The sequence below is a fragment of the Glycine soja genome, chromosome 16 (genome assembly GCF_004193775.1).
Source record: "Glycine soja cultivar W05 chromosome 16, ASM419377v2, whole genome shotgun sequence".
NCBI lineage: Eukaryota > Viridiplantae > Streptophyta > Magnoliopsida > Fabales > Fabaceae > Glycine > Glycine soja.
This window is the reverse complement of record NC_041017.1, coordinates 7,028,677-7,055,902: the sequence shown is the minus strand read 5'-3', so window position 1 is coordinate 7,055,902 and position 27,226 is coordinate 7,028,677. Positions and strand designations below refer to the sequence as shown.

Sequence of the window (27,226 nt, the reverse complement as noted above, 5' to 3'; positions counted from 1 at the left end):
ATTTGCACAACTCTTACTAGGGCTAAAACATAGGTGTGATATAAAACACGAACCCAAGCTGCCTATATTTTCTAAGTTAGGATTTTCATCATAGAACTAACACTAGACTAACAGTTCTTCAAGCATTCTAACTATAAGAACATAATCTAACATTCCTCTAAAACCAAATATAATAACTACAATACTAACATGATTGTATAACACACTAAACATAGATAATAATAATAATATAACACTTACACCAATAATGCCATCACAAATAACAATAATAACGACAAGGACAATAATAAAAATACACATGACATACTCATAGAAACATATAAAAAATCATTTTTTTTAATTTAGGATAATTTTAATTATTAAGATGAAAATGAAATAGTTTTAAAAAGAGATGTCTCTGTATTAAAGAGACATTTAGCTCATTTGGATCTAAAAAATAAAGAGTAATTAAATCAAGCTTAAAAATGGTAGAAGTAATGAGATCATGGCTTATATAACCAAAAAAAAAAAAAAAAAGACGATGGCTTACACTTCATAGAATTGATAGCTTGTGAAGACAACACAAGCAACAATGATGTCCCCTGATCCAAATTTCCTTCATTCCACCCTTGGCTTATCCCAGATTCCCAGATGGAACATCTTCTTCCCCTGCAACTCCACCAAATCCCAAACCCACCATTTTTCCTCCCTCACCCATTCGGGTCGCTCCGAAATCTTCCGGGTTTCCGGCCCGGAAACCCGGTCCCAAGTCGGGTTTCCGTTCGCAAAACGGGTTGGGTCTTCGACATCCATTCTCCCCAGCGGAAGCTGGTGGGCCTTGCCGGAGCTCCGGGAAGACGGCGCGGAGCCGACGGCGGCGATGCTCGCTCTCCGGCGAATGTGGGAGTTGGTCGCCGATGAGAGACTGGTCGCGTTTGTGGCGGCTGGGTCCCTTGTAATCGCTGCTGTGAGTGTGAATTGCAACAGTTACTAATTACCATTCTCAAACAAAGGAAGGTTCTTTTTTTTTTTTGTTAATGCATGCTTAGGGTAACACATTCAACACAAGAGGCGTTTATTGAGCACAATTTAGTCACGAAAGAAGTTGCTTAGAGCATCTCTAATGCAGGTGCTTCATGAGTGGCTTAACGAAAATTTACCATTGGAGTAAATGACTTGACAGTGAATTCCTTATATAAGCAACCTGCAACCGTTGCTTAATTCATTCTTACCAATTAAAGAATCATTTTCAATCACAGAATTTAATGTGGCTCAAGTTAAGCATTCACTCTAGTAACTTTAACATTGAAGTAAATTTTTTAGTAAAGTTTCTAAATCTATGTGGCATTTTAGGGCTCACAAATTTTAGATAACAACTCATTTAAGCAATCATACATTGTAGATGCTCTTATGTTGCTTTGGTTCTAACAAGTTGATAACTTTGGTGGCATGCTGAACTTCTTAACCAGTTAATTAATTTTATGGAACTAAAGCAATACGAGCAATATCTTTCAGATGCCGGATTATGTATTTATTTGGGGTTTGTTTCTTCTCGTGAAGTCTGGTTGGTGAAATTTGGAACACACTAGTTACTCTGGACACCAAGTTTGTGAAATGTTATATATTCATTTCTTGAGTTTAATCTTTCATGCGCTGTCAACTAATTAAAAATCATCCTGGACATGCCTTTTAAAATAATTATTATGTAACTTTTTAATTGTTATGTAACTTTTTTATTGCAAAGAAAATCTAAGACTTAATTTCAAGGAAGATCCTAGAAACAGCCTCCCGGACCTAAGATCTTAGTGCACTCTGTTGCCTCTTCTTTTAAGATCTAAGATCTCCTGTGAAGGGTGAGGATAGGCTATAGTTCATGCAAAGTGGCCTCGATTATATGTGATATCTGGATCAAGCAAGCTGTCCGCTTTCCCCAGAAAGACTTATGGTTCTTGTACTAAGTTTTATTTTATTAAGTGATGGTAAAGGCACTACGGTCCTAAAATAACTAGTGCCACTTGATATTTGTGCAGCACTGTAGCTTTATAATTTAATTATAATGTTTTTCCCCTATCTATGTTAATTCTAAATATTTATTCTGCTGCTGCAGCTTTCAGAAATCACCATGCCGAGTATATTGGCTGCATCAATATTTTCGGCACAGAGTGGTGAGACTGTGGCATTCTCTAGGAATGCACTGTTTTTGCTTGTTCTGTGTTTAACTTCAGGGATATGCAGGTGATTCTTACAGAGCTTTATTTCTGTGTAACCAATTTTTTTAGTCACTCTTCCCTATATCTCTACAATGATTAGTAAAATGGTTACCCAAGTTACTGCTGGTCCAACTTAATGCACCCTAAAATAATCAGGGAGCTTGTCCTCAATAACCAGGACCACTTCATATTGTAAAAATAGGAGGCTACTGATCCCTGAACTCTGAAAACACATGACCTAATTGTTAAAACCTTTTGTGAAGTGCTCAATGCATTATTGTATGTGTTAATTCTGCTACTATTCAAACAAGGAACACTTTGACTCACTTTATTGCCTTGTCTTGATATGAGCTATTTGTCATATGTCTTAATATATAAGATTGAGTAGGTCATGATTTTGTTCTCCCATTTGAGTTTCAGTGGTCTGCGAAGCGGCTGCTTTGGAATTTTGAATGTAACCTTGGTAAGTGTTTATTGATCTCAGTCCTTTCTCAATTAGCTTTTTGGATGGATCAAATTTCATATGTAGAACTTTTTTCTTCATTTGTCCATCCTGCTCCTGACTGTACTATTGCTATGAATCATTGTGAATTTTGTGCCTGATGATACAGTCAGTGGAGCTCATCTAGGGAAATTCTTAGGCCAATGTTTGACAGTAGATAAGAGTTTGTTTAATAAAGAAGTATTGGAAAAGATACATGCAACTTCAGGCATTCTTGTTCTTGCTATTTGTGGGTTTACATGATATTAATGCTTGTTGGCCAAGTATATAAATGGAAATTCTTTTGAGCTTTTAGTGTTGGTCTAGTAATAGGCATCTAGTTTCCTTATCTTTTGAGCTTTTAGTGTTCTATCTTGGCTAATGGCTACTTAGAAAAATAAACATAAAAGAAGCTCTTATCTCCTAAATATTCCTTATAACCAGTGATATTCTGGAAATTCTGGGAAAGTTAAAACAGCCAGAAAGAAGAAAAAGGAAGGCCTTAGGAATAGGAACAGCCAACCCTAGCCTCAGGAACGGCCAACCCAATGAAATCACTTTGTATAGTATTTTTCCCCCTCCTCTTCACCACTACTCTGTGATCCTTTTATGCTCCACACCCATTCGGTTAGGATTCCCTATTTCCACTTTCTTCCAGCTCAGCATTCTCATCATTCTCCTCACCATTCCCTGTCTGGACCATGACTAAACTAACTCCTCTTTTGGTCCATTATCCATCACCTGAGCCTCTTGTTGCAATGTTGCCTCCTTCTAGAATAAACATAAGATATGGGCCTTATACATTCATTCATTACATTTTTTGCATGGTTATACTTTTGGGTAAGGATGTTGTTGCATTGGTCTTTTCACCAATGTCCTAGGTATGAAAATGGTGTAAAAGGAACTTCAAAGTTTAGCTAGCAAAGGAAATTATGGAAGACCTAAAGGAAATAAAAGGCTTAATTGATAAAATTAACTTTTAAGTTGGGTTCAGTCTTGAAGGTTAAGGGAGAGTTATTTTGAACTTATTTTTAGTTTAGAATCTTCCCTTTTGTGCAGAAGTTATGGAGGTTTACAGTAAGGGCGTTTTTGTTTTTTTTTGTGGTGGCTTGCTTTTAATGTTAACTTTATGGATTGGGACTCTTTTAGGTTTCTTGTGTGGGTTTTCCCAGTTTATTCTCTCTCAGCTTTGTGGGTTCCGTTGAAGCACTTCTTATCCTTTCTTGTACTTTTTCCCTTCAATTGTAATAAATTTATTTTTATCCGTAAAAAATGATGCTACAATAATTTTTTGGTTTTGTCTTAAGGAAAATTTTCAAGCTAGGAAATGCCATGATGAATGTTGGACCCAGACAAAATACTTAATAATGAATGGTTAAACTGCTTGTTAACACAATTAACAACTTTTTTATTATTCATTCCTCTCTTGTTCCAACATTTCCACCAAGACATCCAACTTGGGAATTTTCCTTTGCCATTTTAATAAAGAAATTCAATTTCAGTAGTCATTATTTCTTTACTACAATTTCAATTTTCTACATTGACTGAATCATTTATTCCATGCATATAACTGCTTGGGATTGCCTTCTTCTCTTTGTTCTTATGGCTATTGTAGAACATTTCCCCCCTCTCCAATGTTATGCTTTTTTCTTTAATGTACTGTTGATGTCCAAGATTCGGAGCACACATCAGCATCCAATGTTCCATGCATCATTTTTCAGGTAAAGCGTCTACGAGAAAACTTATATACAGCAATTCTTTTTCAGGTATGCATTTTACAAAGTGGAAATATACAGTGCTAATGGGTGTTCTTTAGATTTTTTTTCTTTTTGATTTTTCGTTTCTTTCTTTTCTTCTGGTTGACCAATGGCTTATGCTTGTATTATCTGTAATGTGATGTAGGACATCTCCTATTTTGATAAAGAAAGAGTTGGTGACTTGACAAGCAGACTTGCAGCAGATTGTCAACGACTATCCCATGTTATAGGAAATGATCTTCAGCTGATATTACGCAACTCTTGTCAGGTCTTAGTTCATACATTACATATTAATCTGTTATTTTAATTTGATGACTTTATCTTTCCCTCTGGTTTTATCTATTCTTTTATTTTATATCTAGGGAACTGGAGCAATAATTAATTTGATGGCTTTATCTTGGCCTCTGGCATTATCTGCCTTGGTGATTTGTTCTATTTTATCTGCAATTTTCCTGGTTTATGGCCAGTAAGCATCGGTTACATCTTCCCCTTTATGTTAAACATGTAGCTTTACTTCATTATTATTGTCTTTGGGTTCTCTTTGGTTTTGTATTTTTTTATAAGGTCTCTTTTGATTATATTTATTTTTACAGAGATACATATACATCATGTAGAGTAATTATACTATTTAAATATATTCTGATCCATGCTTGATTTGATTATGGTTTCCTTCCCTATGATTGGCATCCTAGTTTTTATTTTTTATTTTAAAGGGTTACATTGTATATCCTTTCTTATTATTTTCTGAATTTATATAAATTTAGAAGTACAATTTTATTGCATAATCTTCTAGTATAGTGAAGTTATGCCAGTAAATTGCTGCTGACATACACATTATCATGTTTCTCTCAGTTGTTTTTACTCTTCTAGTTCTATTTTGTCTTAATTTTGTATAGGATAGTTTGGCTAACGAACATTATGTAATTTTAGGGCCCATTTGGGGTTGTTTTTAATTTTAAGTTTCAAAATTATTAAAAATAACAACCAGTTTTTAGTTTTAGTTTTAGTTTTATTTTTTTAAACTAGTTTTAAAAATATGATTAGTTTCAAATAAACTCCTTTTGAAAGTTTCATATTATATTCAAATTATTTTAAGAGTGCTTTTGTGTGTGGTGACGATAATGATGATGGTGGTGATGTCAACAATTGCAGCGGTGGTCATGGTGGCGGTGGTGGTGGTATTGGTGGAGGTGACATTGGTGGTAGTGGCAATACATATAGTGGTGGCAGTGATAATGTGGTGGTGGCAGTCAATAGTGACGATGTTGGTGATTGTGGTGGTGACGTTGGTGGTAGCAATGTCGGTGGTGTTGGTGGCGATGGTGGTGGCAGTGACAGTGGTGGTAGAGGTGTTGGTGATGGCAGCAAGTGGTGACAATGTGGTGGTGGTGACAGAGGTGGTTTGTTGGTAGTGATAGTGGTGACAATGATGGTGGTAGTGAGATTGATGGTGGTGGTTGTGGTAGCAATTCCGGTGGTGATGGTGATGTCAGTGGCAGATGGTGGCAGTGATGGTGGTGGCACCAGGCAGTGGAGGTGGTGGTGATGTCGGTGGCGGTGGTGATAGCGGTGCTGGTGGTGACAGCAAGCTATGCCGGTGACAATGATGGTGATGGTGGAAATGACGGAGGTGGTATTGGTGACGGCGGCAGTGGTGATGGTGGTGGTGGCGGTAGTGGCGACGACAGCAAAAAAATGTCATTGTCAAATTTTGGAAATATGTAAATTTTTTTAAAACTAAAAATCAAATTCACAAAATATTTTTTCTTATTTTTGAAAACAAGTGTAAAAATGTTTCGAAAATGATTTAAAAACCATTTCAGCTCCATTTTTTGCCAAACATGTTTTGTTTTAAAAATTGCATTTAAAACCCAAAAACCAAAAACTTACAACCACAGCAAACGGGCCCTTAAGTTTTTCTATAAATCATCTTATATAAGATGAAGGGTTCTTTGGGGTATTTAAAGAGGAAATATATGTTCTAAGGTGATAATGCATGTGCTTAAATGTTTACAGGTTTAAATTAACCATACATATTAGGCCTCTGATTTTATTTACACCTTTGCAGTGCTGATGGTCTGAAGCATGTATTTTGTTGTTTTAATAGGTATCAAAGAAAGGCAGCAAAGTTAATCCAAGATTTCACAGCTTGTGCCAATGACGTATACACATTATACTGGTAGATATTGTTTCTGAAATAGTGAGCAGAATCTTATTTTAATTATTAATACTTTTTCTATTGCAGGTTGCTCAGGAGACACTTTCTTCAATAAGAATTGTCCGAGCTTATGGAACAGGGAAAAAAGAATTTGGAAGGTGCTTTATTTTGTTTTTGCTGGTACTGAATTTTCTTGCTGAAAATTTTTATTTTCACTTGATTGTTACTGTTTGAATATCTCATAATATCAATATTATAAATTTTAGAATATTTGAGTATCTAGAAATTATCTCTCAAGATTAGTTTCCCTAATTCCTTCATTTTTATGTTTTCTAATAATTTATGATTTGTTTTTGTATTTAGTTTCTATTGTTGTTAATATAAACAGGGAGTGCTTTAGATTTCATCATATTACATATATAACATAATGTAATACATCGCACTACACAAGTGAATACTTCAGAGTCTCCTTATTCTATTCTTTCCCTCTATGCCGAAAACTTCCTAATTATAACAGTTACTCAAGTAGCATGATAAAATGCCCTCTTAATATCAATTCATCATTCATCACCATCCTGAAGCTTTTAATTGGTATTAGATAGGAACCTAACCATTTATGCCAAGTTCAAGGCTCGTACAGTCTTACCCTCTTCATTTAATGTTCTCTTGAACCACAATTAAACAAACTAGACCAGTGTGCCTGCTCTGCACGGGCAGCAGAAACAAAACAGTGGCCCGTGTTTTAAAACTGCAAAAGAAAAAAGGTTAGATTGCACGTGTAGCTTTGTTTGGCGGCTGGACAGTTTTATAAATACTATTGATTACAGGTCAGAACTGCACGAAAGCCATACTGATTCAATTGCAATTGCTATAAAGGATTTGCCTTAATAAGAATTGATACGAGAATTCTTTCCATGTTCTTAGGCTATTCATTCTCATATCAAGAATGATGAACTCTTTTAGGTAGCACAATATAATAGTGTTAAATTACTAACCATGAGATATCTTGAAAGCTTGATAGGAAATGGAATCATGTATGCATCCTGTGTGTTATTGTTAGAGTATATATTTGCTCTAATAGTTATACTATTCTAGATTGTCTACACAAGTATATCAAACATTTTTGTAAATGGTTGTACGTGTTCCAATAATACTGATATCCATAATAACCATTATATATTTATTCAGGTACAAGCAATTGCTACAGAGCTTAGCATTTATAAACGTTCGAGAGAGTGTGGCTTCTGGGTTCTGGAACCTGATCTTTAACACCTTATACCGTTCAACTCAGGTTTTGTTTATTTAACCTTGTAAAAAGATACAAAACCAATAATTGCATGCTGCAATTCCTTCATGCTACATATTTAAAAAGAAATAAGGAAATATGGGTATACCATATTTGACATATGAATGCAACTATTAAATAACCAGTTGACCAACCCCACCACTATCCCCTTGTATTAAATACATCCCTGAAATCAATGCAATAAGCAACCTACAGAATTACCAAACAAAACCATTAACACCTATGCACAATATTTTCGATCAAAGATCCACCTTGGAACCCTCCAGAAGCCTGCAAAACGCAGCGGTAGACTCTCCCACAAATCACCCTCGAAATCAAGCCACTCGAGATACTGTCCACCCCTGATGCCTGCAGAAAAGTTAGAGACCCACTGCACAAAAGACACCAAAATCCTTCTCAAATTCTTTAATCCAGGACCAAGAGTGTAACGTCCTCATTAATATCTCCATCATTTTGTAATTCATTCCAAATATTTAAACTTAGAAACTTGTGGTATGAAATCATATCCCATTTTGTAATTCATTCCAAATATTTAAACTTAGAAACTTGTGGTATGATCTCTTATTCCTTTTGTCTCTTGTTAAAATTGCAATGCATATATTCTGTCTTACTTTTATTTAAGTGAAATCCTTTTGCTTCCAAAGTTCTAGATTAATGTTAATTGCTTCCATATTGATTCTTCAATCAGATCTATATCTGCAAAAAACATGAAATTAGGGATAATCTTTTGTATGTCCTTGGTAAGCACGTCCAAGACTTAGATTATATTAGTAAGGACTTAAGGTTGAGTCTTGATGTAATCCTATCGCTGTAGGAAAGTCCTTAGTCTTGTCTCATGGAGTTCTCACACTAGTAATTATCCTTCCATACATGTCTTGTATAGACCAAATATAAGCCACGGACACCTTTTTTCTCGAAAGTCTTCCATATTATTACTCGAACACTTTTTTAAATATTTTTATACTTTTCCCATTTTTCAAGGGATATTATATAATAGAAAAATGTCAAATTAATTATTTTTTAAATTACTACTTGCAGATATTTGCAGTGGTGTTAGTAGGTATGTCTGTTCTCAGATGTCACGTAACTGTGGAACAACTTACCAAGTATGTACTATACTGCGAGTGGTTGATTTATGCTACTTGGAGGGTGACAAACAGCTTAACATCATTACTGCAGTCCATTGGAGCATCTGAACAAATTTTCCAACTGATGAATCTTTTGCCCAGTGACCAATTCTTAGCCAAAGGCAAGTAACTGTTTATCTACTGCTCCCCTTACTCCTCAAGTATGGAGTTATCTACTTTTTGATTGGATTTCTCACCAAATACAGGAGTGAAGTTGGAGAGGTTAGTGGGGCATATTCAGTTTGCAAATGTATCATTTCATTATCCTGCAAGGAGTATGGTATGTATTTGTTTATGTTATATTGAGTGTCTGTTGCTCTATTTGTTATAAGAAACATGTTTAGGTTACTCATTTCAGCTTGAAAATCAAAATGCATATTATTTGCAGTTTCTAGGGCATCTGAACTTTAATTGCAAGCTAGTTTTATGTGGATTTAATTACTTTCTGAAGCAATGAATAAAAAAAATAATCACTGCCATTTGACTATTTAAATGCTACATATGGTGATTATTGTCAGCTTATTGTGATGCTTTGCCTTTTGTATGCCATTCATTTAGTTGCCTTGAGCTTGAGCACCATCCAAATGATTCCATTACGAGTTCACTACTAATGACTGGCATGCTTTCTACCGTAAGCACCTGTCAATGGGACTCACATCCAGTGCCAATCGTCCACTCCAAATTCCTGCAAGAAAACAGTCCTTATTTCATTTGTTGATATTTCATGTAGTGCATGACACCTGCCAATAGTATGGCCTACTTTGAGACAATGGCTGCTCCTAGAATTTGGGCTTAGGGTCTAACTCAACCTCACAAAACTGGTATGTAAGGTGAGAACTGCCAAAGCTTTATAAGATCTATTTTAGCCATTTCTCTAGTCGATGTGGAACTAAATCACCACCCTGGTACATGGTTTGCCTGGTTTGAGGGACTCGCCATGGTCATCTCTTTGAGAGACCAACGTGGAGGAATCAACTGGGGAAAGACCCATGTGACCAGGCAAAGTTAATAGTGGGTACTGTGCTAGAGCCCAAAATCTGATCCCGAACTATGTAATACTCAACAGGTAACCCATACAACATAAAGAATTTCTGTCACCATTCCAATTCCTCGACAGGGATGTTGGCAAGGGGCAAGAGTTCATTGAAGTCATGAAGAACACCACTCACTTTTCCCAAACCATCATGGAGAACATCCAGCCTGCATGGTGTAATGACATTCATGTGGCTTTGCAGACTTGCACATCTCATGAGAACAAAAAGTCTGCATTATAGAGGGATGAATAGTGGATAGGATTGACACTACAAGGCTGCGTTTGAATCTTACTCTGCTCAGAACAGTCATCTTCCATATATTCCTCCTTCATGCTAAGATGGTCAACATGATCTTTTGGCCCTTAAGCAATAGTTTGTTGTTGGAGGCCCAAGAATCATAATTCTCCCTTCCAACTTGTCAATAGAGAGCATCACAGTGACGACATGGAAATGGGAGGGATAGAACTTGCCATGGGTCAGCACAGAAGAGAGAAAATCTATAAATGGTACCAAAAATGCCAAACAGTGAGGTACAGAACTGCAAATGGACAAAGTGAGCATAGATTGGGCATGAAAATACTGGGACAAGTTGAGTGGCGGTGACAGTGGCCAGAACTGGCTGCTCATGTGCCACACCATATGCAAAGGAGTGGTACAAGGAGAGAAAAATGCAAGACACGTGTGCAAAGGAGTGGTACAAGGAGAGAAAAATGTGACACTGTTTTCTGCGCGACCCATCCTCCAACAACCTCCCCATCATGCTTTTTCTTCTTCGGCGAACCTGTTTTGGTTTCGTTTGTTTCGGTACGCATTTGTTTGGCACTGTTTGGTTGCTTTGGCTATTGTATCTACACACCCAGTATCCAAACAGCTGTGGACACCTTTTCCGGTGTGACCCACCGTCCGGCTACTGTGCCATCCTCCTCCTCTTCCTTCAGCGACCCTATTTTGCTGTTGTTTGGTTCTGTTTTGCTGCTGTTTGGCTGACCCCCAGTCCAGCGACCGCACCATCGTGCTTCATCTCTTTCCAGCGACCTTTTTAAGCTTTTTCGGGATGCCCATTCTGCAGAGCTGAGGAGGAGAGCGCAGGTCATCTATTCTTTCAGTGCAGCAAGATAATTCCAGTATGGTGGGAGTCCTTGTCTTGGGTGAACTTGTCGGGTGTCTTTCCAAATCATCCAAGGCAACACTTTCTCCAACACATATATGGAGTGACAGAGGGAATGAGGTCTAGTAGATGGAAATGGTGGTGGTTGGCACTGACATGGACCATTTGGAAGCACAGAAATGATATTATCTTCTCAAATGGTACATTCAATGCCAACAGAATCCTAGATGATGCAGTTTTCTTATTATGGACGTGGCTCACAAATTTGGAGAAGGATTTCAACACTCACTACAATTACTGGTCTTCTAACATTAGAGCAGGGTTTCTCAATAGAGCAGGATAGAACATTAGAGCAAATGTCTGTAATAACCTAAATTATACCTCAGATTCTGGTTCAATGAAAACCATATGTCTTGGGACCAAATCTGGATTGTAATATGTATTTCCAGTACCTCTGGTACTCAATTAATATATGATATTATGTTTGCTGATAAAAAAAAAATGCCATCTTTGGCTCCTGGAATCATAGGATGAACATTTTCTGGTCTAACAAGAAGATGCTGTGGTGAATTCTGTGATTCAGTTGCAGGTGATTAAGGGTGATCATCAGACTGAACAGTACCAGAATTTGCAGTAGCAGTAGAAGCTACTGTATCAGTAATAGGAGACTGCAAGATCAGGAGTAGACACTATGTTATGAGCAGAGGGCTGTGGGACAGAAATACCTGAACTATGAGACTCAATAGAGGATGGTGAAACATGACTTTGAGGCTGAGCAGAATTAAAAGGTGTAGATTCAGGGCCTATTTGGGTAAGCTTCTCTAGAAGTATTTCTAGGAGAAGAAAATAAGAAGAAAAAAAAGGAAATGAGATTCTCCATAAGCTAAAATGAACTCTCCATTAGCAAACTATTAGCTAATTTTTAGATGTCCTCTCATCTTTTAGAGAATTTATATGACAAAGCTTCTACAAATTAGCTAATGAGGAGCTAATGGAAAACTCATTTTAGCTTATGGAGAAGCTCATTTTCGTTCTCTTTTTTTTTTCTCTTAGAAGTGCTTTTAGAAAGAGGGCGAGCCCTGGTGCAGCGGTAAAGTTGTGCCTTGGTGACTTGTTGGTCATGGGTTCGAATCCGGAAACAGCCTCTTTGCATATGCAAGGGTAAGGCTGCGTACAATATCCCTCCCCCATACCTTCACATAACGAAGAGCCTCTGGGCAATGGGGTACGAAGTTTTTTTAGAAGTGCTTTTAGAAAAATGTATCCAAACAGGCCTTTAATAACATGTAAGTTATTGGAAAAAGATGCAGTAGAAATAGGATTAGAGGTAGAACAAAGTTTAGGATAAGGAAAATGAGTTCCTTAAAAATGACATCTTTTGAATAAAAATTCTACCAGAAGAAGACATGCACTTATAGCCTTTGTGACTGGGTGAGTATCCCAAAAACACACATTCAGTGGATCTGAATTCAAGTTTGTGAGAGTGATAAGCATGCAAAAAGTGACAACAAGAACATCCAAACACTTTTAAGAACTGATAATGAGGATCAGTTTGAAAAAGAACATGGTAAGGGGTATCAAACTTTAGAGGAGCTGAGGGCAATCTGTTTATAAGATACACTCCTGTTAGGAAGGCATGATCCCAAAAAGATAGAGGAAGGGAAGCATGACTAAGAAGGGACAGACCTAACTCAACTATGTGACGATGTTTTCTTTCCACAACACCATTTTGATGGTGTGTGTGGACAAGACAGTCTGTGAATGATACCCAACTAAGACAAAAATGAAGAAAAAGTGAGAAATTCACCTCCCCAATCTGTTTGGACAGCTTTAATCCGTTTGTCAAATTGCAATTCAACAAGTGACTTCAATTGTTTAAAAACAGTCAAAAAATCAGATTTGTTCTTTAGAAAATATATCCAAGTAAATCTTGAATAGGCATCAACAAAAGACATATAATAACGAAAGAGACAATGAGAAAACCAAACAGGCCCATAAGTAAGAGAGAGTGATGAGAGAGAGTGAGAGAGAGCCTGAGAGAGCGATAGCTCCAGCGAGGGATGAGGACCAAGAGTGGACTACGGTGAGGCGAGGGAGAGGTAAACAGAGGGTGGGAGTGAGATCGAGAGAGGATCCCGAAACGCACTACACTAGCGAAAGGCATGGACAAACTCGAAGGTACCAAAAGGCAAATTGGAGGGAAAAAGCAAACGTTACTACTTTCTACTTCACAAGGTTCCTTGACTACATAACAGAGAAGGATTTATGGGTTCAGTTCAAGAGATGGGGGGATGTAAGGGAGGTCTTTATACCCAATCACCGGAATAAGGATGGCAGAAGATACGGCTTCGTTAGATTCACAGGCGTAGCTGATGAACGAAAACTTGAGAGACAGCTTGATAACATTGTGCTGGGGGGACTTAAGTTGTACGTCAACATTCCTAGGTACGGGAGACGAAACAAGAGGATCGAAGAGCAGATAGACAAAAACGGTATCACGCAGGAAGGGCATAGCATAACAGAGAACAAAGGGCGCCTTGCAGGAACTCGATACAGGAACCCCTCTATGACCTACGCCAAGGTGCTGTCTGCCAACAATTGCGATGCAGAACTACGCAGGAAATACCAACACCCACACCCTAGAGCCATGGAGTCCCACTCATCTATCCATCTCGATGTATCACAAGGGGAAAAGGAAAAATACACTGATACATGGGTAGGCCGTTTAAAAAACTTGGGAAGCTTCGAGACAATTGAAGATGATCTCCCATGGGAGTTAGGCATGAACGTCGTGCTGAAATACATAGGCGACGACATGGTACTCCTTCTCGGACTTTCGGACTCAGAGGCAGAGGAGATTTCAGCAACTGAACTCCAACACGGCACAACTCCCTTCTCCGTGCTTCAAAAATGGAACCCGACGATGAGGCCGGGGCACAGAATCGTATGGGTCCAATGTTGGGGTGTTCCCCTTGAAGTTTGGGACATTGGGCATCTTCGAAAACTGGTGGCGGCTGTCGGAGACCTAATTGAGGTTGATGATGATGTAGAAGAGCTAAGAAGAATGGATAGGGCGCGTATTCTGATCAAAACTCCACGGAAACCTTTTCTCCAGCATTCTGTGGTAGCCCACATCGGAGGCGAAACTCACCTGGTGCATATTGTAGAAGAAGGATGGAGTGGTAAAGGGACACGCTCCCCCAGCCGCAGATGTGCCATTGACTCGTCGGAAGAGATAGACTCTGACGACGAGGTCAGCGAAGCTTGGCGCGAGGCGGTGGACCTATCTGCATGTCCCCAACTCACGCTGAATGACTTCGACGGAGGACGGCCCGTCGACAACGAAGACGACCAGCCCTACCTGCTTCCCGACGGTCCACGCCATGCGGTTTACCCAGTGGGTATTACCCATGACAGTCGGGTTCTCCTACCCAACCTCGATACCCGCACGATGCCGCAAAAGGAAACTGAAAAGCAGCAGCACCCCGTGGTCCAGTCTGAAATTAACCCAAAGGTGAATATTGGGGAAGTCAACACATGCAAGTCATCAAAATGGAAAGAAATGGGCAGCAGTGCATGCTTGGCAGGTTCAGCAAGCATAGAGAAGGAAGGTGCCGTTGCTCAAAAGGGAGAAACTCCCGATATCCTCAACGGGGTAGTTATACCCCCAATTGGGCCTAACATGCTTGAACATGGCCCAACGACGGACCTGGGCTCACCTAATCACACCCCACCCTTTCCCCTTCACACCTCAACCTTTCCTATTCACACCCTGCACACCCCACCCTTCCCGCCCCACACCCAACACACCTCTCCCATCCCTATACACACCCCTATCTCAACACCTACGTCTCCACACACACCCAACTTCAGCCCACCTTCCCATGTAACCCCCATAATGCCCTCAGTGTCCCACAAAAGACCTAATGACTGCCATGCCCCTGGGCCTGAACAACATAACCAATCTGGCCCTTCTAACCATATCCTACCTAATAGCTCTATACAATACCCTGGTAGCCCACCCCATCTTTTAGCAGAAAAAGAAAAGGGATGGAAAGTATATGTCAGGTCTAGGGGGTGCAACAAGAAGAGGGCCTGCAGTGTTAAAAAGCATATCACACAGGACGTTGAGAATCCCTGCAACTTATCGGGGGAAATGCAGGCAGCAAAGGATCTGGGACACCCACACATGGTTATAAACAACACTAACCAGGGTATGGAGAAGATTTCTGGGTTACCTACACCAGGGGAAGAAAAACATGCAGACCACACCCATGAGGCTTCATCCCAATGGGAGCTTGCAAAAATCCTGGGAGTGCACTGCGACTCAGATCAGGACACAATTATCAACAAAATTTCAGTCATGGAGGCTAGAGATAGGAAACAGGCTGAGAGAATGGGAGAACTAAACCGTCAACCATGAATGTTCTATCCTACAATGTTAGAGGGCTCGGGAGAGGGGTTAAATGGGCGGCGATTAGAAGGCTGGTCAACAAATTCCATGTAGATGTATTATGCATTCAAGAAACAAAGAAGGATCAAATCGATGATCGCTTGTGTAAGGCACTGTGGGGAGCCTCGGATGTTAGTTGGGATTTTCAGCCAGCAGTAAACACAGCTGGTGGGTTATTATGTTTGTGGAATGATCATTCTTTCAGAGTTGATAGCAGGGCAAGAGGTAGAGGCTACATCATGCTGAAGGGAGAGTGGATCCTGGAAAATCAGAAAATAACGATTGTAAATGTTTATTCCCCCTGTGACATCACTAATAAAAGGGAGCTATGGGAAACTTTGAGGCAGCTGAGGCAACATGATCCTGAGGGCCTTTGGTGTTTCCTAGGAGATTTTAACAACATCAGACATCGGTCCGAGAGAGAGGGGGTGGCCCACAGGGGCATGGAAGCACTCACTATCAGTGAATTCAATCAGTGGCTAGCTGACATGGAAGTGGAGGAAATTCCTAGTGTGGGAAAAAGATTCACATGGTTCAAACCCAATGGGACCGCAATGAGTAAGCTAGATAGATTTTTTGTTTCTCATGAATGGCTGAACAAGTGGCCAAGCTGCACCCAATTCACCTTGGATAGGAACTTCTCGGACCATTGTCCCATCCTGATGAGGGTTAAAAACACAGATTGGGGGCCAAAACCATTTAGAGTATTTGATTGTTGGCTTAAAGATAGATCCTTCGACCGGACTGTTTCAGAGTGCTGGACAAACACTCAACCAACAGGCTGGGGTGGGTATGCACTTAAGGTAAAAATTAAAAAGCTAAAAGAGGTTTTGAAGGTGTGGAATAGAGAGCAGTTTGGCGATACTCTTAAAAAGCTTCAGAGGTTAGAGGCTGATCTAAATACCCTGGAGGATGTAAGCACAATTAGACAGCTTACCCCTTCTGAACTGGTGGCCCGAAGAAAACTGCAAGAGGACCTTTGGCTGGCAGCTCAATCTCATGAATCTCTGATGAGACAAAAGGCAAGAGTAAAATGGGTCAAAGAGGGTGACTGCAATTCGCGATTTTTCCATCTGCTGATGAATTCTAAACGTAGACATAATGACATCAAAGGAGTCTACATTGGTGACTCATGGGTTGAGGACCCAACAAGGGTGAAACAGGAGGTATGCAGATTTTTTGCCCACAGATTTAAAGAAGTTGACCAGTGCAAACCAGTTTTGAGGGGAGTCCGTTTTGGTAGCCTAGAGATGCATCAAAACGATATGTTGGTGGGCCAATTTCTAGAGGAGGAAATAAGGACAGCAGTGTGGGATTGTGGCAGTGATAAAAGCCCAGGCCCGGATGGGCTGAACTTTAAATTCATCAAGCATTTTTGGGAGCTTATCAAGCCTGACATCAACAGATTCATAGCAGAATTTCACGCAAACGGGATATTCCCAAGGGGAGGAAATGCATCCTTTATTGCTTTGATCCCAAAGAAGAACAATCCACAAAACCTTAATGAGTACATGCCAATATCACTGATTGGATGTATTTATAAAATAGTGGCTAAGCTATTGGCTAATAGGTTAAAGAAGGTGCTGCCACATATCATTGATGAACGACAATCAGCATTTATAAGCGGAAGGCAACTGCTCCATAGCGTGTTGATAGCCAATGAGGCAGTGGATGAAGCAAAGAGATGTAAAAAACCTTGTTTGGTGTTCAAAGTGGATTATGAAAGAGCCTATGACTCCATTTCATGGGAGTTCTTGTCATACATGATGAAGAGGCTTGGTTTTTGCCACAAGTGGATCTCTTGGATTGAGGGCTGCCTCAAATCTGCTTCAATTTCTGTCTTAGTAAATGGCAGCCCCACTAATGAGTTCAGCCCTCAAAGAGGCCTTAGACAAGGTGATCCTTTAGCCCCCCTTCTCTTCAATATCGCTGCAGAAGGTTTAACAGGCCTTATGAGGGAAGCCTTGAATAAGAACCTCTTCAATAGCTTTCTAGTGGGAAAAATCAAAGAACCTGTTAACATTCTGCAGTACGCCGACGATACCATCTTCTTTGGTGAAGCTACTATGAAGAACGTGAAGACAATCAAGGCCATAATGAGAAGTTTCGAACTTGCATCTGGCCTAAAGATAAACTTTGCTAAAAGTAGCTTCGGGTCAATTGGGAAATCTACTCAATGGGTGAAGGAGGCAGCTGATTTCCTACACTGCAGTACCTTGTCTATGCCTTTCCTATATTTGGGAATCCCCATTGGGGCTAACATGAGAAGTAGTGTTTTTTGGGATCCTATAATTGGAAAATGTGAGAGAAGGCTAGCCACTTGGAAACATAAACACGTATCCTTCAGGGGGAGAGTGACCCTTATTAATGCTGTCCTTACATCTATTCCTATCTACTTTTTTTCCTTTTTCAGGGTTCCATCAAAAATTATAGCCAAATTGAAAAGCATTCAGCGAAGATTTCTATGGGGAGGGGGAACGGAGCATAGGAAGATCGCTTGGGTAAACTGGAAAACAGTTTGCATGCCTAAACTCAAAGGTGGACTTGGCGTTAAAGACCTTAGAACCTTTAATTCAGCACTGATGGGTAAGTGGAGATGGGACATGCTCCACAGACAAATGGAACCTTGGGCCAGAATATTGAATTCTAAGTATGGTGGCTGGAGGGTGCTGGAGGAAAGGATCAAAGGCTGCAACGATTCGACTTGGTGGAAGGACCTTGTGACAGTTCAGCATTTACAGCAGCATGCTCCTCTCAAAAGACAAACTGAATGGAGAGTGGGTAGGGGCGACAAATTCAGATTTTGGGAGGATTGCTGGATCAACAACGGATTATCTCTAAGAGACAAATTTCCGAGGCTGTACCAGATTTCCTGCCATCAAAAGCAAACTATACAGCAGTTGCGAACATACACAAACAATGGGTGGGAATGGCAGCTCAACTGGAGGAGAAACCTTTTTGATTCTGAAATGACAATGGCGGACACCTTTCTCGGGGACATATCACAGCAGCAACTCCATCCAGAACGGGAGGATACTTGGGTCTGGAAATTGGAACCTGCAGGCCACTACTCAACAAAAAGTGGATATGAATTGCTATGGGGGGAATTGATGGAAGAAAGACAGGAACATGATTTTGGGGAAATATGGAAACTCAAAATACCCTTAAAGACAGCAGTTTTCACTTGGAGGCTAATTCGGGATAGATTACCAACCAAGACAAACCTTCGAAGGAGACAAATAGAAGTAGATGACATGCTGTGCCCTTTTTGCAGAATTAAGGAAGAGGGGGCGGATCACTTGTTTTTCAATTGTATCAAAACCCTCCCCTTATGGTGGGAATCGATGTCATGGGTCAATCTCACCAGTGCATTACCACAAAATCCTAGGGACCATTTCTTACAACATGGAACTGAGCTAGCAGAGGGAGTTAAGTCTAAAAGATGGAAATGCTGGTGGATTGCCTTAACCTGGACAATATGGCAGCATAGAAATAAGGTGGTGTTCCAAAATGCAACATTTCACGGTTCTAAGCTACTGGACGATGCTCTACTCCTACTATGGTCATGGATCAGAGCAATGGACAAGGATTTCACTCTTCACTTTAACCAATGGTCCTCTAATTTGAAGGAAGGGTTATGTAATTAGGGGGGCAGGTGTGGGTGAATTCTTGTAACACTTCATTGTGTCTCCAGCTCTTTCCCAATATTCTGGAAAAGCAGGATTCACATTTATTCCTATGTACTTTCAGTACCACTGGTACTAGCCTATAAATATATTAAATATTTTTTGCTGAGCAAAAAAAAAAAAAAAAGAGACAATGAGAATTCATAGGAGCAGGACCCCACAAATCACTGTATATTAATTCCAAAGGAGAACTATACACAGTTTGAGAAAGCTTAGAAGGAAAACGATGAATCTTGCCCATACAACAAGTAGAAAAGATTTCAGATCTATGCAAAAGCAAAATAAAAGAGATAGGGAAGAAGAGTGCATCGATATTTTTATATTAGTTCACCCCAACCTTGGGTTACATTCAGTCATGTCCCTTCAACATGAGATTTTCACTAACACAACTAGTTCACAATTGGACCAGCAACCACTAGATTTCATAACCTTGCCAGTTCCCCCATTGAACTTCAAACCTAGTCTCTGCTAGACCAGCTAAACCACAAGATTTCACTCTTGTCAAACATTTTTGGACTTTATAGAAATTGGGTCTGTGATTCTACTGCACATAGAACGGATCTTCTCCTCACAAGAGGGATTCCACTCAGGAATATAATCTCACAGTTCTAACTAGGATTATTACAAGTTATTGAACACAATACAAAAGTGGGTCACTCTCACAGAGAGGGTTGAAGCTAGAACACAAATTTCTCACAAAGAATTTGTTCAAGATGTTGCAGATTTGGAATGCTTCAACTTAGTTTTTCATTGCCTTCAAAAATGTCTCATAAAGCAACCAAACAGACCGTTGGAGTGGGCTCCACACAGCTGATGCACTTTTGGAGCAAGCAGGTTCACTTTCCAGCTGTCATGATGTGATAGCTAACCAAACCATTCTGAGGAACCTTTTTGAGGTTCCCATTCTGAGGAACCTTTCTGAGGGACATTCAGAAGAACCATCAGAATAGCCATTCTTATGTTTGCTGAAACTAAATCCATTCTTTATTGAATTCCTTTGATGAAGTTCAGATTGATATTTCATTCTGATGTAGTGCAGCTTCATCATTTCTTAACACTTCTTCTCAGCTTCATGCATTCTGAATTCTAACTACTTCAGAAAGACTTTAGCAGAAGTTTGTTGCTGGTGTGTTCCTGTTCTGTCCATGGTTAGACTGAATTGCTTTCTTCAGTCCTTCAATCTAATGCTTATCATCAGTGCTTCTCATGGACAACTTCATCTTTCAATTTGATGCAGTCAGTTCTTCCTTTCTGTAGTGCCCATAGTGATTGTGGCAAAGTGAAGAATTGTTCAGACTTTAGTCTATTCTAATGTTCAAAAACTCAGAGTCTTGGTCTTCATCATTCTGATGTAGACTTTGCATAGCTTCATTCTGAACCATGATGTTCTTCATATAGCCTTTGATGAATCTTCAATGTAAAGCCTTGTTGTTCAATATTTCGCCAAGAACTCTCAAAGGGTAGCAAACTTCATCTTTCTAATGAGCTTCAAGAATTCTTCTGAGTTCTCAACTCTGACAGCAGTTCTCTGAACCTTTCTGAGTACCTTAGAATGAAAGAACACTTCTGCTTCTTAAAGGAATAAGCACTGAAACACTTAAGGAGAAAGTTAACCATCACTTATTTCCATCATCCTTTAATTTGCACTGCTAATGATTTGCCATAGTTAAAATTAGGGATGTGGATTCAACACAATCATCAAAGGAAACCGTGTTTATACAATAAGGACCAGTAGTTGGACAAGAAATAGCTGAGCATAATTGAAGATTAGGGAACTGATATAAGCCAGCAGATCAAACATCTCCTTGGAGAAGGATTTTATGGGAATCCTAAGATTTAACAAAGCAATGATTAGCATGGAATTCAAAGAAAACATGGTTATCTTTGGCAAATTTGCTCACATTAATTAGGTTCTTAGTGATTTGTAGAACAAGAAGCATGATTTTAAGAACAAGTTTTATATCAGGACTAAAAGGAGAAATAAAATTGGAATAACCAGAGGCTGAAATATTCAAACCTTGTCCATTACCAATGAAGATCTGGTCTGGACCTCAAAAGGTGAGTTTTGCTGAATATTCTGAGAATTATTGGTCACATGGAATGATGCTCCAGAGTCTGGAAACCAAGTAAATGATGCAGTGGAGTCAGAATTTGCCACTATGACTTGTGGAGGCCTAGAACCAGAGTTCTGAGATTGCCACTGAGGAGGTGCAGAGTTTTGGTTCTGATTCTGATTTTACTGTGAGTTCTAATTGGAAGCAGAGGAATTGAATCTATTGGAAGCTTGATACTGAGGATTGAATTTATTGTAGCAAGTAAGAGCCGTGTGGTTTCACTTAACACTGACCTGAGCTTCGACCACCATGGCCACCACCACAGTTGAAAACCTCTTTCTCCGTGGCCATTACGGCCACCAGTGCCTCTAGAATCTGAGGAATACTGATTTGTATACACAACATTAGTGTCTGAGTATGAATTCAAGCTATCATTTTCAGTAGAATGCGAAGAACTTGCTTGAGTAAGATTCACAGTAGGCGCGAAAGAATTACTCGAAGAATCAAGCTTGTTGTATTTTCTAAGTCTTAGTTCTTGTGGAAGGATAAAACCTTCAGCTTCTTCAGTTGTGATGTGCGGAAGATGGCTCTCAATGAAAGCAATTATAGAATCGAAATCCCTAGGAAGACCTTCAAGAATCGAATCCATGTGTTCGCGATGGTAGCTGCATTGCCAATTAAAGCAAGTGCATTGATAAGCACTTTGATGCAAGAAAGAAAATCCGTAACCGGATGATTGTCAAGTGTAGTGTGACGGAGCTCCGATCGAAGCTGTCACGCTTTCGTGCGAGTTTGGTGATGAAAATAAGCGTGAATCTTATCCCATACCTGATACGAATGAGTCGATCCAAGAACTCGAGCAAGCATCGAGCTCGAAAGCATGGATTGAAGCCAAACAAGCATAGATCTTGCTTTTGCCACATCAAAAACAGAGGATTAACGCGATCAAGATCGTGATCTTCATCAGAGAGATATCACAGAGGGATTTGAGTATTTGCAAAGAAACGATTGAGTCCAAGCGCAGTGATGTCTGGCTCGATTTGCTGTCACCACAGCAAAAAGTTCTTATCATCTTTTCTGTTGAAAAATGTGTCATAGGGAACGACAAAGTATGAATGTCTTGATTCATCGGAACAGAATTGACCGGAATCGCACCGGAGTTGGTTGGAATTGCACCACTGAAGTTGTTTGGAATCACACCACCGGAGTTTGTTGGAGTCGTGCCGCAAAAATTAGTTGGAACCGCACCGGTGTTAACCAGAATTGCACCGGAGTTTGTGGAAGCCATGAAAGGGATCAGAGAGCTCTGAATATCATGTAGAAAAGATAAAAGAGAGAAAAAGGTTCTATGTATTGATTTAGAAAGATATTGCAAAACCACTGTAATCTCTTACAAGAGCAGTACTTATACCGCAGAGATTCAGTTGTAACTGAAAGTGCAGCTATCATCTAACCAATGACAACTGTCAACTAAGTACAGTTTATAAAGCTAACCCGAGTTATTTACTCATACACTTACAATACTCAGTTCATTTGATTTTGGCTAGCAGTCTCTGCATCATATGCACTGGACTTGTCACAACAGTTTTTTTTAATCCAGTTACTGAATTTGTAATTTGTAATATTCAATAAATTTCTTACCTTGCATCCCTTCTACTACTCAATCCTGAGACATGGGTGTATTTGTAGCTGATTAATTGTTAAATTTCATTTGTTTCGTACATTTGATCAGATGCCAGTTCTAGAATGCTTGAAATTCTCCATAGAAGCAAATCAAGTCATTGCCATTGTAAGATTTCTCTTCATTCCTACTGATTTAATGTTGGTGATGCTCAAAGATTAACTGGACATCTCTACCTTGCCAAGGTTGGTCTGAGTGGTAGTGGAAAGAGCACATTACTTAACCTTCTACTTCGTCTCTATGAGCCTAGTAGTGGTCAGGTAAACAATTTATATCTTTTAAACCTGGTAAATAGGAGATTTAATTCATATAAAGAAAGAGTTGCATGCTCATCATCCACTACTCGATTAGTTGTTTGTTTTAATCATGTTTACGATGCTTCCACACCTATAAATGTTTATGCACATTTATGTTGTAACAAAGAGCAAAATATGCTACAACTACACAAACTCTTTCCTAACTTCTTGGCACAAGTTATCAGCTTCTTGTATTCTGATTACTAAAAGCAAGTCCAGTGAAGTCATGATCTCGTTAAATGATTGCTCCTGAATTGAAAACCTTTGTTTTTAATATTCTGCACCATTGAGATAGTGACTCCTACGGACTAAAATGGCACATTTCCAAACGTATGAGCTCATTTAGCTATATAATTAATTACCGGAAGTTATGATAATAGATTCAAAAAAGATGTGCATTCTATGTTATGTTTACCGTGTCTAAAGCTCACAATTTTGACAAATAGACTGACTCAGATGGTTGAACTTGAATGTGACATATTTCACTTGTTATTTATTGTTGATATTTCATTTTTTCTTGCCATATTCCATCTCTCTACATATGTGAGTGAGAAACATGAGACATTATTTTTCTTTAAATTCTTAGAAAGGAGGAGTGAAAATACAAGTTGAAGTCCATAGTAGATCCTCCTAAAGAGGGAAATAATAATAATGAAACAGAAACAAATAGGCTATGTAATACTGCTATGTAACCAATTTTGTTGTGGCATAAACTAGAATTTCTCTTGAAACAACTGCAAGTAAACAGGCAAAGAGATTATCTCAGAACAAGTATAACTTTTAAAAATACAAGTTTTCCTCTCCCACTAAATAAATCAGAAAAGTGCATGATTTTTACATTGCCATAAGACCTTCGCCTCTTGATCTTGACCTATTACTGATTTCAAATGTGATGTCACTATCAATAATGTTTATATACATAAACACTTAATCATTTCTTATGTAATCTACATCTACATTTTTATACAGATATATATCGATGGGTTTCCTCTTAACGAATTGGATATCAGGTGGCTGCGGGAGCACATTGGATATGTTGCACAGGTTAGACAACTAAACTGTAGCTCGTACGTAATTAAGACTTGGAAATTCATTTTCTAAAATTATGTTTCAAACAGGAACCCCATCTCTTTCACATGGACATCAAGTCAAACATAAAGTATGGTTGCCCCACGAACATAAAACAAGCAGATATTGAACGAGCAGCGAAAAAGGCCAATGCCCATGACTTTATTTCTTCACTTCCTAATGGATATGAAACCCTTGTTGATGACAATGCACTTAGTGGTGGACAAAAGCAGCGAATTGCTATCGCCAGAGCCATTCTTAGGGACCCTGTTATTATGATACTTGATGAAGCAACCAGTGCTCTAGATTCCGAGAGTGAGCATTATATCAAGGTATATTTCTCAAATTCTAGTTTTTGAAAGTTATATCTAATTTCCATTTTTTGGTCAATCTAACTTCCATATTTATCTAAGAAAATACGTGCCTGCAGCTGTTTACGTGTTATGTAATTCTTATTTCAGGAGGTGCTGTATGCATTAAAAGATGAATCTAAAACGAGAACCATCATTATCATAGCACATAGGTGCATAAGCATCTTTTTTTTTTTTTTTTTTCTCTTTTATATATAAGATTAGTTGCACTATAATCACTGAATTTTCACAGGCTTTCTACTATAAAAGCTGCCGATAAGATCTTTGTTATGGATGATGGTCGCATCATTGAGGTGATTTCTAATTGAACTTAGTTATTATACCTTATAATTTAGTCCAAAAATTGTCATTTTATCGTCAATACATGGAAAACAGTAATTGAATTATATGGGTGGGGAAGCTCCATGTCCAAAAGTAAATGACATGGTTAATGCCAATTTGGCACCGTTCATTCAGTTCTTGGAGTGAGCAATTGCAAAATTGATTTTGAATGAAATTTGATTGTGTAAAATTAATTTTGAATAAAATTGGTTTTGGAGTGAAGTGATATGTTTGGATGTTTTTATTTGAAAAGCAAGTTAGTAGTAAAATTTTGTATAACTTTTTTTTTTCTAACACAAGCTAGCTTCAACTCAATAAATTTTGGACTCAATCAAATATCTTAATGAGATCAAACATGTCAATATCTTAATGAGACCAAACATGTGAACATTTCAATATGCAAATAAATGGCTTAACGCCAATGCACAACCAATTTATTTTTATTTATTTTCTTTTTTTGCAGATGGGAGATCATGAAGAGCTTATGCGCAACGATGGACTTTATGCAAAATTAACTAAAATTCAAGCAGATATTTTGACTTGATAAAGAGGACTTTGCAATTTAAAGTTAACGAGTGGAAGACTGGAAGCCAAATGTTGAAGCAGAAGTGCTAGGAATACTCTATTTCTCTTATTGTTGAAATTTATTTAATGACTATCTTTTTTTATTTTGTAGTTTTTAATTAATTTTAACCAATAAAAGAGTGTGTGTTTAAAGGATTGTGATTGAGTCTATTTCTAGCACTCTTTGTGTCGAAGAAAACACAAACACTTAACTTCTACAAGTAGACGTGGTAATGAGATTCGCACTTGTGGACACCTGCCTGAATTCACCCCGACTTTAACAGGAAAAAATTGAGTTGATTGGGTTTGGGTTTTTTCCAGTTCTTAAATTCGTGGGCGGGGATGGTTTTAGTAATGCTGATATCTGCCCCACTCTTGTCCCTATTAAATCACAAAACTATCCTTTATATATATATATATATATATATATATATATATATATATATATATATATATATATATATTGTAAGTGTATATATGTTATTGTTGTCCAAAATTGTATTTATGTTATAATTGTTGTTTATATATGAATTTTTACAGGATATTTTATGTGTATTTTAGGGGTGGGAAAAATCGACCCCCGTCGGGTACAGGGTCAGGGGGCAAATTTCTAGTCCCGTCAGTTTTCAGGGGTGGGAGCGAGGGTGGTTATGAGATTCGGGGGCGGGGTAAGCAAAAATTGTCCCCGACCATCCTCGTTGCCATGCCTATCTACAAAAAAAATGGAAAACCTTTGATTTTTTGGAAGTAGATGTGAAAGTGGAAGCGGTATGTTATGATATGCTCTTGAGCTAATAGTCACTAGATTTGGTCTAGTGGAGGTCCAGGAGGAAGAGGAAAGAGAAAGTTATAAGTTTTAGGTTTAAACATTATTGATGTTTATTGTAAAATCAAAATTAGTTACTTTCCATCTATCTCAAGTTCACAAAAACCACCGCACATGGCCTTAATCAAAGTGTGTGTTATTAATGCTAGGGTACAATGTTTGAAGAGAGTACAAATTTCAAGGGAACCTAATAAAATCATTCCTAACTTGCAAAAAGGTGAGGGATGGGAGAGAAATAAGTTTTAATTATTTTTTTTTAAAAATAAAATGTGAAATTACCTTCTCATTCCCCAACACAGGTACACATGTATATATATGAAATATCTTATACGAAAATGAGAATTAAATTTGGACTACATAATCATATATATATATATATATGAAAAATGATCAAATTATATCGGTATAATTTAAACAATTATTATACTGGTATAACTTAAGCAATTATTATACCATTTTATAATTTGATATAAAATGTGATTTTTATCGATTCAATCATTGAATTATATCTACATATTACCAAGATTATTTGTGTGAAATTTGGTCAAAATTGAACAAAAATAGACCAAATTTCACACAAATAAGATGATAATCAAACGATCCATATTTTAATATATTTTAAAAAGTTTATATTCCATCAATTTTAATTTGTATGCATGAGATAGTAAATAATTTTAGATTAATATAAAATTTTGTATATATGATCTAAGTGAAAGGAACTTTTAATTCAATGGTGGATTTATGAA

General features: G+C 38.4%; 1 protein-coding gene across 4 annotated transcripts; it reads left to right on the top strand.

The window, feature by feature from the left end:
• Window positions 1-490: 490 nt before the first annotated feature.
• LOC114390366 (ABC transporter B family member 26, chloroplastic-like) lies at window positions 491-25,945 on the top strand. Of its 4 annotated transcripts, XM_028351086.1 has the most exons (18): window positions 491-946; window positions 2,087-2,214; window positions 2,610-2,652; window positions 4,392-4,436; window positions 4,573-4,695; window positions 4,790-4,893; window positions 6,535-6,589; window positions 6,673-6,743; window positions 7,774-7,876; window positions 8,930-9,140; window positions 9,225-9,298; window positions 23,086-23,142; window positions 23,220-23,294; window positions 24,300-24,374; window positions 24,449-24,730; window positions 24,860-24,921; window positions 25,002-25,062; window positions 25,554-25,945. In XM_028351086.1, exons 1-18 carry the CDS (start codon window positions 572-574, stop codon window positions 25,632-25,634), a joined length of 2,025 nt encoding a protein of 674 aa, XP_028206887.1. In that variant the 5' UTR covers window positions 491-571; the 3' UTR covers window positions 25,635-25,945. The 4 variants fall into 4 exon arrangements, with proteins under 4 accessions (XP_028206887.1, XP_028206888.1, XP_028206890.1 ...); XM_028351087.1 differs by lacking the exon at window positions 4,392-4,436; XM_028351089.1 differs by lacking the exons at window positions 491-946; window positions 4,392-4,436 and adding an exon at window positions 4,345-4,391.
• The last annotated feature ends 1,281 nt before the right edge of the window (window positions 25,946-27,226 follow it).

Coding starts and splice junctions, on each gene's coding strand:
- LOC114390366 (XM_028351086.1), top strand. CDS start 572: ATGATGTCCCCTGATCCAAATTTCCTTCATTCCACCCTTGGCTTATCC. Junction 4,894..6,534: donor ATTTTCCTGGTTTATGGCCA/GTAAGCATCGGT, acceptor TTGTTTTAATAG/GTATCAAAGAAAGGCAGCAA. Junction 6,590..6,672: donor TCACAGCTTGTGCCAATGAC/GTATACACATTA, acceptor TTTCTATTGCAG/GTTGCTCAGGAGACACTTTC.